Source organism: Anas acuta, chromosome 1 (genome assembly GCF_963932015.1).
Source record: "Anas acuta chromosome 1, bAnaAcu1.1, whole genome shotgun sequence".
NCBI classification, from domain to species: Eukaryota; Metazoa; Chordata; class Aves; order Anseriformes; family Anatidae; genus Anas; species Anas acuta.
This window is the reverse complement of record NC_088979.1, coordinates 53,570,743-53,589,428: the sequence shown is the minus strand read 5'-3', so window position 1 is coordinate 53,589,428 and position 18,686 is coordinate 53,570,743. Positions and strand designations below refer to the sequence as shown.

The 18,686-nt window shown below is 35.7% G+C and overlaps 1 protein-coding gene across 1 annotated transcript in view; it reads left to right on the top strand.

Moving 5' to 3' along the window:
* UGGT2 (UDP-glucose glycoprotein glucosyltransferase 2) overlaps positions 1-18,686 on the top strand; it is an 85,789-nt gene that overhangs the window by 3,867 nt on the left and 63,236 nt on the right. Inside the window, exons 3-8 of the mRNA XM_068677187.1 lie at positions 5,606-5,736; positions 6,479-6,591; positions 10,760-10,934; positions 12,591-12,687; positions 13,744-13,822; positions 15,351-15,451. Of these exons, the coding sequence (XP_068533288.1) occupies positions 5,606-5,736; positions 6,479-6,591; positions 10,760-10,934; positions 12,591-12,687; positions 13,744-13,822; positions 15,351-15,451 (696 nt within the window). The remainder of the gene's footprint in view (positions 1-5,605; positions 5,737-6,478; positions 6,592-10,759; positions 10,935-12,590; positions 12,688-13,743; positions 13,823-15,350; positions 15,452-18,686) is intronic.

Sequence of the window (18,686 nt, the reverse complement as noted above, 5' to 3'; positions counted from 1 at the left end):
AGAGATCTCATATCCTCAGCTGCCTAACAGCAGGGTACGCAGGAGGATTAGATGATGGTAGTGGGGAACCTTAAGAATGTACTAAAATACTTATTTAAGTAAGCATATAAAACTATTGGTAAGTGTGTAAGTGTGTATTTGTTATTATGATCCACAAACTTGTATGTTTATAGTGCAGGAAAGTTTAAAGTTCTGGCACCAGGTGTGGGTTTCCTAAAAGTTAATTCACAGTTGAGGTAGTATAATAAACCAGTGCTTTTTCTGAATGGGGGGGGGGGGGAGGAGGAAAGTTACAATTTTAGAGGAAAAGAAAGTGGTTATTTAAAGACCAAATCACATCAGTATTGATTCTTCCAACTTAAAAAAAGGTCTTACTGAAATCAATATCCTTAGTGTGAAACAGAAATATTATGAGTATCATATGTATCCAGCAATAATTAAGACACTTTCAGTAGAGAAGTCTGCATTAGGCATCTGGTATAAAATGGTCAGCTCCAGTAAAGAATATTAATACTGAGACACTGGAGTGGCACAGGGAGAGATACAGTAGTATACCTCTGAGGAGAAGTTTGTTCTCTGGATGTTATAGAACAAGCTCTTTCTTATCTGTTACACGTCAAAAGACATAGAGGAATATTCACAATGCAACAAAAACTGAGCAAATTAAAGCAGGTGACTTAAAAAGGCTTGGTTGGGGTGAATGACTTTTCAGTTGTACACTTGATGTATCAAAACTAGGTAGGATGGATGATAATACATTGAGTTCAAACAGAAGAAAATTCGTAGAAGCTAAAGGAATTTTAGATTTCAAGCTGAAAAGCTGGGTTTATAGAAGATTTGGATGGTAGATTTATATCCCAATGTACTATTGAGTATTTCAGAAGAGTCACAAAGTATTAGAGAAGTCAAGAGACAATTGAAAAGTATCAAGTATGGTGGCTGTTTTAAGTAATTCCTTGGATGATTTCAAACCTGTTGCTTATCAGTCCGTGAAATCTGTGGTTTTAAATTTGGAATAATGAAATCAACATCAGTTGTTAATTTGTTCATTTAAGTATTTAGCCGTAGCAAATTTGGTCTATAAATAGTCTGTTTAGCTGTCATGTCTGTAGAAATTAAACAAATTTGGTGGGAACAATGTATGTGGAATTTGCTACATCATTTTGTAGGGTTAGTTTAGTTGTTGCAACATTTTTTAATAAGTACTCACATCAACCTGGGCATCGTTGAGATCATCAGCTATGAAAAATATCAAAAAAGGATAATTATGGGATATGCTGTATTAAATTAGAGAGAGGTCTTCAGGTAGCATGGACAACATTCTGCATGTTTACTTAACATGCAATATGTTTGCCTCCCGTCTTGTGGAAAATTTGAAAATGGGAGTGATGCTGTTTGGGGCTGCATGTAATAAAGAACTCAAAGCTGTGAAAATATTAAAAAACAGCACAGTTACAAAATACTTAAATTGCAGTTTAAACTTTGTGCTGTTTTCATATCTCAAAAGGTTAATTTAGGAATACAGAGTGAAGGTAAGGAGCTAGTTCCCTGCTGACAAATAATAACGTGAGTGTTTACTGTCTTCCTAAGTGGTTTAGTTTGTGTGTTGAATGTTCCGCTACCTTGTAAATACTAAACAAAGAAAAACCCACAGACGTTAATAAGGAAACTGTTTTCTCCAAAAGAATAGAACAATATATTACATATAAACAACAATCATGCAAATTATCTGTTGCAGATATAGAAGGTTAATCATTGCACACTGTATTAGATCACCATTACTCACTACTAAATCAGATAAGTATTTTAATGCCCATATCAACCATATAAATTCAAGAGGAAATAACACAGTCATGGCATTTTTCTATAATAACCATGCGATAAAGTACTCCATATATACTGGTGTCTTTCATGAATGTCACAGGGGTTTGACAGGCCGATGATGCTGGAACTGCTGTTACCTGAGTTCTCCAGTTCCCTGACTAATCTATAGATATAGATATACACATGTATAAATTTGGAACAATCCCCGAACTCCAGTCCCTCAAAACAATATGCCTATCACCCTGTACTCTTCTGACTTAATTATGTCCATTATAGACACTCTTCGTGCCTCCTGTGCCTCAGTACTTTCAATTCTCCTGTGGGGCACCAGCATATATTCAGATTACTTCTGTGGCGTGCGTGCTCACTTGCATGGAGTCTGAGGAGCTATGATAAAGACCTTTGCTTTCCTTTTGTGACCATCCTGGTCTTCTCCCTCTTTTTAAAATATTTTTCATCTACTTGTGATATGAGATACATCTAGAGATTGTGGATGATAAATGTAGATGAATATGAGTCTACTTCTAAGCTTCAGTTGTTGTTCAGTTCAGTTCAGTTTGACTATAGGAGTTTAGAGAGCTATTCAACTGACAATTTTAGGCACGTTTAGAGCAACCTAAATAGCTTTTCATGTTTTGTTGGCTGCTAGACTATATTGGCTGGGGTGGCAGTTTACAGACATATAGCTTGTACGCATGCATTTAGATGTTTCAAATCGGGAGCTGTATCCCATCGATGTCATCTCATTTAGTTATTTTTTAATCAACTTGGTTAATGAATTTAATGGTAATATGCCATCATGAAACATTTTATGACCAAAACATCTGTTTCTCCTTGGTTGCCTCTAACATTCTAAAAATTTATCATGGCTTCTACTTTTCAGCAGAGAGCATTGTTAAAAATGTGCCTGAAGGGCAAGCAGTTGTCAAGAATCAAGGAGCAAATACTATGTGAAAATAGTTTGAAGTATATAATAAACTTAAAAAAATGGTTTTTGCGTGAGATGGATCATATAGCTGTTGATGTGGATTAATTTATCTTGCTGAAAGTTAAAGAGCTAAGACTGTAGTCTGAATAAAGCCAGCAGTTTTAGTATAAATGTAAGTAGTCCAATTAATTTAATGTTAGACAGGAATGTTTATACACAGTTTACGGGAAGGCATATTCCTGGAAATGTAGAACATGCCCTTTTGTAATCCTATTTTTTTTATTTATTTATTTTTTTGTGTGTAGTGAATAACAGCAAACTGAGTCTTTCGAAATAATTAAATTTTCGGGAGGAAGAAAAGGGAGAAAGAAGATCCTAGAGGTTCTAGGAACAAAAGGGTAGGGGTTGTAAAGAGGAAAGCAAGAGGATAGGAGGTACTTCATCATTGTATATGAAAAGCATTGCCCAATGCTAGGGCAAACAGTAGGTGAAAAGACAATTCAGTAACTCAGACAGTTTTGAATGCCATGGTACCAGGACGTTACTTAAGAAACTTCAGAAATTAAAGGAATAGAGAAACATGAAGACAAGTATTCTACAATACTTGGCCAAGGATACAAGGTAGGAAGGAAACTGCCTAGCAGATATGTGCTATATAATAATACGAATGAAATCCTGCAAAGAAAATTCAGGGTATCACAGAAGCTGTGATAAAAAATGTTTTAATCCTGCTGTTGAACAGGAGCAGTAAAAGACTGGGCAGTCTCTATAGAGTAGAAGGATGTTGTTTAGTGTTTTGGCATCAGAATGGTGAATGCTCAGATGCCAATTTTTTTTCTCCAAGTTGTGTTTTTGTATTTGTTTTTTTTTAATATCCCAGGTTCTGGATTTTTTTTTTTAATCCTTCCCAAGGGATCCTTTTCATCAGAACTTGCCAGGCTCAGAAGTTTATTTACATCTAGAGTTGGCCTCAGTTGATGGATAATTCCAAAACTATGGCCTCTAGGGTTATGGTATGTGGTCTAGCGTGGTTCCACTTTGGACCCCTAGAGGGGGGACAATCATTCCACTTTCACAGAAGAAACACTTTTAAATTAAGATGTTGACCAACAACATAGGTAAATTTAAGCTGGACAGCTACAATGGTTTACCCCCTCAACGTGCTTTCTCTTTGCTGCAAATTTTCAACTTTATAGGAGAATGTTTGAATTTTAGGTGAAAAAGATCCTGAATCACTGCATTTTACAGGTAGTATCTATTCATGTAAGTAAAATACATGCTGATTACGTAGATTTTTTTTCACCACAGTGTCCATTCTGGACTACTTTGTGCATGTTTCAGCTGTTCCTACTGTGGAAGACCAACCTCTGCAACAGCGATGGTGCACAATGTTTTTTATGGTAAAAGCTTTGGTTCCTCAACTTTGTGTTCAAGAATATCATCATACACAGCAACGTAGAAAACTTGGCCCAGTTCAGACTTTTGATGCATTATTCCTTAAACTCCTTAACAGATACTGGCATTTTTCTCAATTTGATAAAAGAGTAATTAGGCTTCTTCCACTGACATGCCTAAGGAAAGCATGAGAATATTTATGTGCAGCCCAGAAAGTCAACCGTGTCCTGGGCTGCATCAAAAGAAGTGTAGCTAGCAGGCTGAGGAGGTGATTCTTCCCCTTTACTCCGCTCCTGGACCCCATATAGAGTACTGTGTTCAGCTCCTGGCCCCCCCCAACATAAAAAGGACATGGGCCTGTTGGAGCAAGTCCAACGAGATCCATGAGGATGTTCAGAGGGCTCATAGAAGACCTTAGAGCAGCCTTCCAATACTTAAATGGGGCCTGCAAGGAAAGATGGGGAAGGACTCTTCATCAGGGAGTGTAGGAACAGGACTAGGTTTAACAGTTTTAAACTGAAAGAGAATAGATTTAGATTAGGTATTTTGGAGAAATTCTTCACTCTTAGGGTGGTGAGGTCCTGGCGCAGCCTGCCCAGAGAAGCTGTGGGTGCCCCATCCCTGGAGGTGCTCAAGGCCAGGCTGGATGGGGCTGTGGGCAGCCTGAGCTGGTGGGAGGTGTCCCTGCCCATGGCAGAGGGATTGAAACTAGATGGTCTTTGAGGTCCCTTCCAACCCAAATCATTCTGTGATTCTATGGTTTTTCCACCTGAAGAATAAATGGATACTCTTTCTTTACCACCACAGTTCTTTATTATAACTTCCATTTTTCCCATACTCCATCCACCTTCCATTCTTACTTGGAGTCCTGATTTTGGCTTTGAGAAGGTGAGATTGCTGGGAGGGGTAGGGGATAGGAAACTGTTTCACTTGTATCCCTTCTCGTACTCTTGTTAATAATGCATTTCCAGGGAAGAAATAGGGTATGTGAGAGTAGACCAAAGAATGTTGCCAGTAGAAGAGCTTCATGGACGTAAACTGAATGATTGGAGTGGTCCAAGACTAAATGTGAGAAAATAATTTTAAAAATAACGCCGGTTGAACGTAACCTTAAAAATTTGCATTAAAAGGCTAGCATAAGCTTGAAATATTAAGCTCTGTTCAAGACTTTCCATATGGGACTGCAAAGAGGTATTACTGTATTGAGTAGATTTTTTTTTATTGCTGAAAATGACTTGATGTTAACCAGTGCTATTCTGCTCACTTTTAATTCATTTATGTTACATTAGGCCTTGAGAATTTGTAGGTAAAGAAAACAATTTGTTGGTGGACAACACTGAAGACTTCTGAACTGCCTGTCAGTGCTAGCATAATATGCAAATACTATGTTAACACAGATAGGTAAGCCACACCATTAGAGGCTAAATACAAAAACTTTGTATTTTTTTTCTTCAACAGATTCAGAGCATTCTTACTACAATTTAATCTTGAAGAAAGCAGGACAATTTTTATCCAATTTGCAAATCAATCTGTTGAAGTTTGCACTTTCCATACGGGCATATTCTCCAACTGTTCAGATGTTTCAGCAGGTGAGTATATTATCTGATATATTTGGTAAATGATTGATGTGGTATTTTGGCTTCAGAGTAAATAATATTTATTACAATTCAGTAATATACATGCAGGTGTTTTTTGTAGTCAACCCTGATACAAATTATAAAAGGTATGATGTGATGTTTTATAAGCTAGTTTTATTGTGAGGAAAAAATCTTTGTGTTTAATTATATGGATAGTTGTATATGGATAGTTTGTTCTTTCTTAAAGCTCAGCTGTGGGTTGGTTTGTTTGTTTCGTATTGCTTTAAATTTTCCTGTGGGAATTCAGACATTCCCAAAGTAGGAAATTTCTTGTATCTTCAAGACATTTAGATCTGTTATTTGGTGGACTTCTCATCTCTCTCATTATAGTATTTCAGAAGTTGAAAGATAGAATAGTCAAATACTGATAGCAGCTAAAATTAAAAATGCCTCAGAGTATAGTCTGTGATTTAAGCTTGTGGAGGATATTTCTCAGAACCATTTTTACAGAACATAAAGGGACCTGAGATTTCTGGAACATGACTTTATTTGATAGACTAACTCTTACAAAGGTTATAAGGTCTCAATCTTTTAATATTTTCCATTACTATTTTCACATGTACACAACTTTGAATGGGCTTAATTAGAAACAAAACTCAATGGCAGCTGTGGAGTTATTTTAATCAAAGGGATGTGAGTTTAAGTTGAAGTGCAATCAAAGTATTCTGGTTAAGTATAATTGTTGAAATATTAGATTGCAGCTGATGAACCTCCACCAGAAGGCTGCAGTGCATTTGTGGTTATCCATGAGAAGCACACCTGTAAGACTAATGAAATAAAAAAGCTTCTGAAGAAGGCTACTAAGAGGTAAATTTAATGATCTGTTTTAAGAGGAAAAATAGTTTAATAAAGAAGTAAATGTTTTATAGCACATATAGTATTTTGGAATTTTGCATTCTACATACTTGATGTTAACAAGCCCATAAATCCCGGTTTACTGCATATTTAAAGACATACCCATTTAAAGTGTACATTATTTTGAAACAGTTACTTTTGGTTTTGAAATATTTTAAACACTTTCTGTTACAGAAATTCATCAATTATGAATCAAAATAGCCTTCTAAAACAAAACCATAGAGCTTTGCTCCTCTAACCCCATGGATAATTCTGTATTTCTTCCATTTTTCTGGTATGGAATAGTGAAGTTTACAGTGTTCTTTCTGTACAAGCTTACCATTTTATGCATCAGAGTCTGTACTTCTACTGACAGACCTTTCTATGTTGTCAATGCCAATGCATTTGAGGGTTTCCGGAATGTAGGAGTGGAAGAACAGTCTACCACAGATGGCATAACTTTCTTTACCTTGTGTTAGACTTTAAATCTATCAAGACTTTAAGCAGCTTTTGTCCTGTGGAAACTACCATCTGTCCAGAATGAGTTTGGGTTTTGAGATAAAATATATAGAACCTATCAAAATAACAAACAATAACAAAAATAACGAAAGCAAAAGATTTAACCTTTATAAAAACAGAATTGTATTTTTTCAAAACCTTTATGTAGGGTTTGTTTGTTTGTTTCATTTTTTCATCCTGCAATGGTCAAGGTTATCATGATATACATTCGTGTTCATGCCCTCAGCCACTTCACGGAGATATGTAGAAAGACTACTATGAAAAGATGATTTAGTAGGCCGTAACACTTGGATTTTTCTTTCTGTCAAATATAAACTGGGGAAAAAGAATGAAATTTGTCTTTTTGGTGCTGGTTGCCTCTAAAAACAGGCTTATGTTCTATGTGTGTGATTTATGGTATTGTGTAAGTCATTGATATAATTACAACCTACTGAATCATTGTCCTTTACTTAGTCAATAACCAAGGTTTTTGCATAAAGATTTTACTGTCTCATCTGCAGTGTCCCATTTTTAACTGTTATGTTCTGTGTAACAAAGGTCTTTCGTTTTCTTACATAAATTATTTGTATTATATGTGGGCTTTTTAAATGATTTGAATTCTTCTGGTGATCTATTAAAGCATTATGAGACCTTAGCATTTTACCACAATGCCTGAATATACTATTCTTCTGTAACAATATACTTCTCCCTTAAAGCGGATTTGGCACATTCTTCTTTCTGGAGATATTTTTCTCAAACTGACATGATTCTGGAAAATCAGGATACTAAACAAAAGAATCATAAAGTATTCAGAATTGAAAGAGTTAGACTGCTACGAATCATTAAATTAATTTTAAAAACTCACAGGAAAACTGAAGTTTTTTGTATTAAATTGTTTTTCTGTTTTGGGTAGTTTTTTTGTGTACAAGTCACATTACAACCTTCAGCAGTGGCAACAAAATCTTGTTAAACTTCCTCTCCTTATACCTAGCCCAAAAATAGATGAGTCACTCCAATATTTAGAGTTCCTGGAGCTAGACTTTAAGAAAAACATGTTCCCTACCAAGTAATTGTTTCCATATTGCTTTCAATATGGAAACAATAGACTCTGGGTAGCGTATGCTCAGTCACTTGTGCTGGAGACTTACAGCCTAAGTGATACAGGTAGGGCTGTGCTACTTTCTCTCCCTTTTCTGTATGGTGTACATCATGGTATATGGAACAATCTCACTGCTGGTTCCTCTAAATCAGTCATTCTTTTTCTTGTGACTTTCATGGAAAGTGACGTTTTTGGTTTATTAATCTATGCTCCTTCCGTTCTTATTTCAATCTGTTTTGCTTTGTATTTTATTTTGGGGGGTATTGTCTGTTGTGAATCTTCCAATTAAGCCAGGCTTAAGCTAGTCTTTCAGTTGTGTCATTAAGTTCCCAGTATTGAACGGGAACACTAAGAAATATTCTATTTTTAGGGATCATAGTTTCAAATCTCGGTGGCAGAGAAAGAAGAGTCTGCGGCATTATTTTGTGCAGATCCATCAGCTCAGCCTGAGATCCAGGAAGTCTCAGGCAGTTTGGACTCAGGAGAGCCCAAATGGACAAGGTCTGCATGTCAAGATCAAGTGTTGCTTCAGCCGTTCCTTTATGCAGCAGCTGCCGTGATTTGGTCTGTTTCAGTTACGTGGCAATGGGCTGCATGGCTCCAGTAGGAAGTGTTTTGTGTGGAGTTGCAATGGGCTGCTCTCAGGCTGTGGACCACTGAAAGGAAGATCTTGTAGTGCTAAAATGGTTGGGATGGCATATCTTGAAAACAACACTTGGATTTCTAGGGCTCTTGCTGACACACCTGACGAGTCACGCATACTGTTTTGGAACTACCTAGGCAAGCACATAGCCGCCCTCACTACCCTAGTAACTGGTTAATGAGTGCTGGACTCCACATCCATGTACTGTTTTATTAGTTTTGTTTGCTTAACTGCTGCTCCTTCCCTTTCAGGCAGCCTTCTCATGGAATCACGCATGTCAATAAATGTATTAGCTTTGAGCAGTAAGAGAATCGATTCTTCCTCACTGCTGTTCAGTGTCAAAGCAAAACAGAAAACGGAGGCTTACCTCGGATTAGCAAGGGCTGAATGCTTTAATTATGAATTTCCAGGTGATTATGGTAGCCCAATGCTGTGTTATTTCACTGCAGCACTTAAGGTTTTAGTGAAGCTTGGTCATTATCATGTGAAATGCTTTCTTAGAGGCCGTCAGTGTTCAGAAAAGTCACGACAGCAGCTGGTACTTCTTGAGATCATGATTCATTCTACTAAGTGACTGGTTAAGAAAAGAGATGCTCCCTTGATTCAGGTTTTCAGCGTCCTATAAATGACTGGCAGTAGTCTCTCTGGTTATGAGAAGTTTCACGTCACATCCCGTATGTAAGTTTTCAGTGGGGCAAATCTGCATCTGCTCTTGAACTTATTGAAGAATTGTAGGTGTCATCAGTTTCAGGAATCTGAAACATTGTCTGTCCTGTTCCATGATGAGCATGAGAAAGCTTACCTGATATTTTTGCAACACATGGCTGCATGCACCCAAGTTAATTCTCAAGCCAGGCCCCTCCTTTTGTGTCTGCCTTGCAAATATGGTCTCTGATTGCATACCTCCCAAGCTTACACAGGATGTTGATGTAAAGGCTCTGAGCAAGCTCATATAAATTGTCCCCAGTTTGAGTGAGGGATTGAAGCAGATTAATCCAAAGATCCCTCCCAATGTAAATTATTCCGTGATTTTATATAGAAGATATTCCTAAACTTTGCATCACAGAAGCTGTGGCATGTGGAGTTCTGCTCACAACTTTGCAGTATGACTTTTGAATGAGTGTGTAGCTACAGGGCACACATTTGTGCAGGGTAAGTTGGGTTAGAGTTTCTGAGCTTGCCTTGGAGAGGTTTGGAAAGAGTTTATTGATTCTTCCACTGTGACTATACAAAGGCAACTTTAAAAAATAAATGTACTTGTCAATAATTAGCACCTTGAGAATAGTTGTATTTGCCTGTTACTTTTCCACCTTTTCCCTATTTGTTCAAAAGATGTTTGCAGTCATCTAAGAATTCATTTATTGCAGGTGTAGGAAGCGTCATGGCCTTGAATGAGGAGGGTAGGTGCAATCAAAATTTGCAAAATTAGCTAAATTATACGAGCTTGATGCTGGAAGTGAAGCATAACCCCACTTAGTTTCCATATGTGTGAGCAGCTTTCTCAAACTTCACTGAATATCCCTCTACTGTGCTGTTACTCACCGATTGCTGTGTACATCTCTAACAGATACAGTGTCATTTTATTTGAAAGGTTCTAGCTGTAATTGTTTGTTGCCCAAAATGTCTCTGCTTTTTATTTTGCTGATGTTTCAATTTGATATAATGCATTGAAATTATTTATAGTTGATGCTGATTTTTCAGTTTTTGAGACTTTCATTTGAAAATCGGTTTTGTAGGTCCTTTTGTGAGCAACTGTGATTATTTTGTGATTATTTTTACATGGCTCGTACACCTCTAGCATATAAGCCCTTACTTGTTTTTCAATTTTGAAGTACAAAAAGTGCCAGTTTTTATTTCACTTTTGCATATATTGTAACACATTTATTTGTTTTTGAAACCAGACCCAGGCCATATCTTTTCAAGGGAGATCATAAATTCCCGACTCTCAAAGAGGATGGCCCAGTGGTTATTCTTTATGCAGAAATAGGTACAAAAGACTTTGTTAAATTCCACAAGATTTTATCTGAGAAGGCGCAAAAGGAGGAAATTGTTTACGTTCTCCGACATTATGTTCAGGTATGCAGTTCAAGTTAACATTGATTCAATAAACTGTTAGTATTTTATCTTTATTTTTCTTGACACAACATGCATTATACATTTGTTTTTGAATTTGCCTAAATCGTGTGTTAATATTAATCACAAATAATTATTAACCATTAATTAATAATCAATAAGTACTATTAATCATAATTAATTATGTGTAATTTTACATAATCTAAGTATAAACTCATGTTCTTTGTAGTACAATAGCATATGCTGTCACTTTTGTGACATTTGTGTTCCACGGTGTCAGTATTTTAAACATTTAACATTTAAACATTTTACTGAATGTTTTCCCTAACTTACTCCCTGAAACGTGACAGTGCAAGACACATACCAGTACATGGAGTTATGTTGTCTCCTTGTTTTGATTCTCAGAAGGTTTTTGTAATTCATATTCAAAGTACAGCTCTTAAATAGTGCAGCTAATGCAAGAATAATCTGATGCAGTAAGAGGTTGCTGTGATTTATGTAGACCAGGCATTTCAGGGAAATGAGATTTTTAGTTTGCAGATTAACTTTCAGAGCTGTTTGCTTATGGGAATGAAATAGAGAATTGGAGGAAGTCGGTCTTAAATTCTAAGTTGTATAGGGCTGTAGTTTTTACTGAACTTTCAGTTTGTCTTTTTTGCACTTCTTTTTACCAACTAAATACCTGTGGTCTCCATGTTCCTTGCTCCTCTCCCATGGAGACTGATTCTCCCTCCATTTTTTCATTAAATGCCAGAAGAGGGAGTATTGAGAGTAAAAGAGGTACACAGCCTTTCTGTGGTCTTTTTTTTTTTTTTTTTTTTTTTCTTTTTCCCAGTAGTACTGACACTGCAGTCTCTCTCTGTGTTGAGATTTGCTTAGAAAACCAACAGAGAAAACCCCAATCATGCTGGGATTTTCAGTGGGGGCTGGAGGTGTCTCAGTACAAAATAATTCTTGGAAACTGTAAACTAAAGCTGAAAGGTTTTCAAGATATTGTTGCTGCACATGTACAATTTGCATTTTGGGAAGGGATTTTTTTGCATTTTGAGCAAAATAGGGCATTTTTTTCACATATGAGTAATTACTCTGCTGAATGTCAGACTTCCACTCCAAAGTTAGAAACATTTGATCTTATTAATAAAATTGGCAACACGTTTTTAGCAGTGATACCTTAATAATAATTCTTAATCTTCCTTATAGAAAGTGATTGATCCTTTCAACAAAACTTTTGCAAGGTATCAGCCTGATGCATAATTTCCTCCTAACATTTTAAAGTCTGGCAAATTTAAAAGGATATAAGAATTGTTTAAAATGTGAATCGTTAAGCATCAGTAATTAATTGTATAGGGTGCTACCAGCTCTGCTGTTCTAATCCTTCTAATATTATATGAGGGAATTACTATTTTGACAGCCTTTCTATATTCTACAGGAGATAAAAGAAGTTCTTACTTTCTATATACACCTCCTCAGTGGGTTGACAATATGCCTTGCATGACTTTTATTTTGCTTGATGTTGTATTTCATGTTTTGAATCATATATTGAAAGATTAAGTTACTATTGGCATAACATGTTGAAGTTACAGTACTGCGTATTGTAAATCTAAAGATAAAGTTTTTAAAGTTTTGTTTTTGTTCTGTTAAAATAATATTGTCCAACAGAAACCAAGTTCCAGGAAAATGTATTTATCTGGATATGGTGTAGAACTTGCAATAAAGAGCACAGAATACAAAGCAGTAGATGATACACAGGTTAAAGGTATGTTGTTTTTTACATTTATGGTATCTTATTGGAGTTACTATGAAAATATATAAATATCTTTAGCTATGAAGTCAGTAGTATTTTGAAAGTTGTACTTTATTTTTGCACAAGGAATTCTTGGACATTAAGAACTAAGACATTAAAATGCATGGGATCATTTGTGAACAACTCTGCTTAGAACATAGTTCATTACTTAACCTGTAATTATTGTTATTTGTGGCTGTACTTCAGAATGTAAACTCTTCTTCTCCTTTCAATAAGTATAAGATTGTTTAACCTTTGTTCTTCAATTATTTTGTATTTGTTGGCATCTCTAATATGGCAGTTATCACAATAACTACACATGAGTGTTTTGCGGTTGCTTTTTTTCCTGAATTTGTTTCTAATTTTTCTAATTTTAAAAATAACTTTACATTCTTCTATAGGATCATAGAATTTGTTGCCGGTATATGTTCCTACATGTTAAAATGAGACGTACACCACAGAAAATAGAAGCTGTAGCATTCTGACACAGAGAAATTACTTTGTGTGGAGATTTGCAAGATTTAAAGAAACTTACAGTTATCTATGCTTTCACAAGACTATGGTTTAATAGCCTTGGAGCCCCTTCAAAAATAGATTTATTTTTTTTAGAGGAAATAAACAAATCTCTCACTTGCATCAAATGCTAGTTGGAGGTTCAAGCACTTTAAAGGCATCATGTTTTTCAAGCATAAATCTGGTATTAGTTGGCTGATAAGAGTTTCCCACTTAATCAAACAGTGATGGCTATTTTGGAAAGTGAACTATTTAACCATAGCAATTTATATTGAAATTGTAAACATCAGATGAATTATATTTTAAAAATAATTCCACTGTTGCTAAGTTCTGTAAAGTGATTCATTCTGATGCCAAAATGTGAATGCAAAGATATAAATCTAATTGAAATTACATCCGGGAATGACAACTTTCAGATTGCATATTTCTGTTAACAGTTTTATAATTCATAGGAATTATACAGCAGGATACTTCAGTGACTTTCTTGTGTATTGCTTATATGTGCTGCATGTTCAGGATCAAATGACACACAGAAAGAGGAAGATGACGATGATGAAGAAAGTGATGTCCAAGGTTTTCTTTTCCACAAGTTAACGTGAGTTGACATAAGATATAATTAAACTTTTGCATTTTTTTCTGGAACCTGAACCAAAATTAAAGTCTTTTACAGAAGAAGTGAGATTTATGTTGCAAATGACTATATTTGCTAAACAGTTGCTTATTCGTTTCATTTCAATTATTGCTTTTTGATTTCTAATTCTCTTAGAATTTATACAGTTGTGGGGTTTGTTTTTTGTTTGTTTGTTTGTTTTTAAGTAAAAAATTTGCTTTGAGCAACAGCCACAAAAACTTAGATACAAACATGTCAACATGGTATCCTATGGGAAACAGTTGCTGCTATTTCTGTTTTCAGATAATTACAGATCAAAACAAATAGCAAGCCATGCACTGTAGCCACATAAGGTGTTTTCAAGATGAATAGTTACTCATTTCTTGGGTTTAAGGAGCAATATTTTGAGGAAGATATGATTGTTGTTAGTGTCTTCTTAGTTTGTCATTTCTAGGACTGTGTTACAAGTATGTAAAAAGGGAATTTTTTGTCTTTACTTCCCTTTTCAGGTGAGTATTCTTTCTTTGAGGAGCCTGGATTGTATTTTAATCCCAGAACAACAGTCTTGATATGTGATTTTTTTTCCCTTTTCCGATAAAAGGCAGCATCCCTTTGATGATAGAAATAATCCAACAGCTAAAAATTGTGGGGGATGGGAGGAGAAGGAATCCCTTGTGAAACTTCCTAATATCTACAATGAAATATGAAACGTTATGGAAATTAGTCTTAATGTTTTAAATGTCTGTTTTTAGCTGCTGTTTGCTTCTTGTTCTATATTTCTTGTAGAAGAGTCTTTAAAAGTCTAATGGAGATTGTTTGCTATTGGAGGGTGTCTTGTCTTTCTTTGTCTTGTCTTTGAGGGGAAAGAAGTCTTTCCCCTCAAAACTTCTTTGCCCAATTATCTTTTGGAAAAAGATATCCAAGGTTTTGGGCACTGTGCTCTTCTTCAAGCCTGACCAGTGATTTTTGTGCTCAGCAGCTTGAGTTTGTCAGTGATGTTAATTTATAAAAAATGGTCTCTAACTAGGCGTTCTCATTCCATACAAACAATAGCTTGCTTATATGTTTCATGGGTAATACAACAAGCTCTGTTATTTTACAGTTACAGTTCATATATAGTATAGTTAATATTTAATTAAGCATGCAATATGCTATAGTAAACTAACTGTAGAGCTTATAACAACTTCAGGTTTACTGCTGTTTACAGCTGCATTGTGTCAATATTATTTAGACTTTGAGTTCATTTATTCCATCAAGATATTTGTGACAGGGTTTAAGATAGATCACTACAAACCAATTGAACTCTTCCTTGCAATTAACAGGCTTTTAGTCCTCACAAATCACCCTTTTCGCATCCCAAATCCTCATTTGTGTTTTGAGAATGAATTAAAAATTTAATTCTTGCTTGATAACATAAGGATACAGTGCTACAGCTGTGTGTAATACAGTAGATAAAAGCAGGCATTTCTGGATGTCATTAATTTGTCTTCATGTTTAAAATGTTTTGATATAGACAGATGCATCCTGATCTGAAAAATAATCTGAAAGAGTTTAAAAAGCATCTAATTGAAACTACTAACAACATGGAACCGCTGAAGGTTTGGGAGTTACAAGGTATGTATTGCATTTTTCTGAATTAGCATGGTGCTCTCAGTTTTCCTTTGATGTATCACCATTAAAATAAAAGCTGTTTTAAAAAGAGACATATAGTTTCATAAAAACAATATTATATCAAGTATTTAAAGAGAACATGTTTGTATCTTCTCCAAGTATTATGTGAGAGAAATTGAAGGAACATTGAAGTCATTTCATATGATGGAGAATCAGAACTAGCTTTATTGATTTTAAAGACGGAAGTTAAATTGCACCGTTTTCTGCCTGATGTGTTATCTAAGATATTAAATTTAGTTTCAGGGTTGTACGTGAGGGGTCAGGCAAAAAAATAATGTTTTGACATGACCATTGAAGGAATACCAGTTAAGACATTTTGCTTTCTTTCATTTATAAATTCTATTTTTTATCAGTGTGGTGGAGTTGACACACATACATTTTTAATATAACGTCAGATAAAAGAACATGCTTTAAAAAACTTTGTGTAGCAAAGGAGAACAATACAGAGATGATGATTTCTGAGCAGTTCCTGTGCTGATGACCTACAAGAGGACATTCTGTAGCTGTAGAAGAGAATTATAAATCCCTCTGAAATGGTGATTTTTGCCCTGTTATTTCTCAGAATGCACCATGCATTACGATTACGAGGTAGTGTCATTGTAGCACATAAACTATTTCTATCAGACCTCTCCCATGCCGAGTATGAAAGAAGATGACAGCAAAGCTTAAAGATTTTTTTAATTGAAAGTATGCAAATACTTTTAAAAATGAGAATGTTGTGCCCGTTTTCGTCATTATTGTTTTATATGTTAATGTAATTGCTCCTAAAAGACATCTTAATATGCCAATGGAAACAATATATTGATAATATTTCATCTTTCTGAATACATTTGCATTTAAAACAAATCAGAAAAGGAAGATTTAGGAAGAAATTTTGAAGTGTGAAGCTGTGTCTTCCATGAGTGCTTCTTCTTTCTTTTTTTTTCCCACATTTCTGCTATTTCCCACATTTCTGCAGTCCTGGGTGGGATGCATGTCTTCAACTATGGGTAGCTGTTAGATACCCTAAGGAATCTAACCTCATCCAGGTAGATAGGCCTGTCCTGTAGGTCTCTGTGCAGATGTTCTGCAGTGCCTCAAATGGTGAGAGGAAAGTTTGCCAAGGTGCTTACTCTAAGGTCCCTGAAATGTCATGACACTTAAGTTTCAGCAACTACATTTTACCTGTACTTCACTGTTAAACAACAACCGAACCAAAAAGGATTTGCCTTCATACTAGTGAAGGAGACTGAGCAATCATCTGATCTCCAGTTTCCTTTCAGGAAGATTCTGTTATGGGGATTGTTAGCCATATGCAGTCTGAAAGTGGCTATTTAAGATAATTTTTAGTTTGCTTGCAGTCTTATACCAAAGAACTCCCCTTCAGTTATAGGATTTATTTTGGTTAATAATAATAATAATAATAATAATAATAATAATAATAATAATAATAATAATAATAATTAATTCCAGAGAAATCTACTGTGCAAATAAAAAGAAAATTCTCTTTTTGTCTGGTTAAAAAGTTCAACATGATCAAATACTACTCTATTGATGTTCAAGCAGAAACAGCAGTGAAGCTTTGATCCCTTTACTGCCTACTTTCAAAAGCCAGTATAAGGTCTGTACTTAGTGGTGGTCTTTTCTGCAGTATCAGGGCTATATAAATAGAAATTAAATTGGCTCTGCACCCCAAGCAACCAGTTCATACAGGTGTTGAAAGGAGTCAAGCACTGGGATGGATGCTGTTTGTTCGGTGCCAAAGGAACTGACAGTACGTGAGTACATTCAGCGCCTTTTCAGGTAGAATCATAGAGTCATTCGGGTTGGAAAAGACCTCTAAGATCATCTGTTCCAACCTTTAACCCAGTACTGACAAGTCCACCGTTAAACCATGCTACTAAGTTCTACATCTACACGTTTCTCAAAGACCTTCAGCGTCCTCTTTGTAAGGTGCAAGTGTTTTGATGCTTTTAATCCTGACATGACTACTTTCTATTGTTCATTCTCCATGACTAATTATACAGGCTGCGTTAGGAGCTCAGCTACTCTCTAATTTCCTTTAGCCAGCCTCCAAGTAAAAATCTAGCCAAATTTAACTAAAACTCCCTCAGCTATGGGGGCATACTTCTATTAATAAAGTGACCCTAAACACCATTCAAGAATCCAATTTAAGAGCTGTATGTTTTAGATAAGTAATTAGATTTACTATTCATAATGAAGAATGATGTGCAGGGTATCAATTTGGTATTCTCTTTAATAACTCATTCTTTTATCTGTGTGAATAGCCTCTCACTCCCTAGTGCTTCATTAGCTTTCAAAGCATACTTTGAGGTTTGCTTTAAGCTCAGGATCTTCTTTTCCCAAGGTGCCCTACACCGCTGTCTCAGCTGTGTTGAGTACCACAACAGGGAGGTCTGCAAGTGCACATCCCAGACCAGAGATAACCAGGAAGGTACAAAGACATACCCGAAGACATACCCGCTTTCCTCAGTGGGATTTGAAAATTTGTACTCTAAGCTGTTCAGCATTAGATGGAAATTACTAGTAATTTTTGAAGGCATATGCTATGGTCTTTTCAGTGCAAGTCCTAAGTGCACAACAGGTGAGCCATCACTATCTGTAGTAGCAGTAGCAACTAGGTATTGCCTCACCTGATCACAGCTTATGTGGCTCTGGAAAGAGATGTGAAACACTCTTTCTGAAAACAGTGATCTCATTATTGGAAGCATTGTTGTAAGTATTAAAAAATTTCTAGTTAACAATCCACCTCTCAAACTCACTTTTTTTTTTTTTTTTTTCCTAAACAAGATATATCTTATATCAGGCTAACTTGAAATGCACGCTGTCCTCTTTTCTTCAGGCTGCTTTTTAATTCCTGCCTGCTTCAGAAAGATGGTGCAGAGTTCTGTAAGGCAGCAGCCTCAATGACTTTGTGCCTAGCTCTTTTTACTATATGTGGCACCCACTTTCCTCAAACTGAGTCGTCTGAGGCCTTCAGTTTATGTTCAGGCATCTTAACTAACAAATAATGGGAAAAAGCATCATTACTCTGAGGCTGTTAGTCACAGTATATCCAAAGTAGATGGAAGTACCTAGTGTATTATTTCCCTTACCTATCAGTGTCAAAATTGTTGTGTTTTTTTTTTTCCCAGTCTTACGTGCTAGGAAGTGTCACAGCCAAGTTAGGTACATGAAT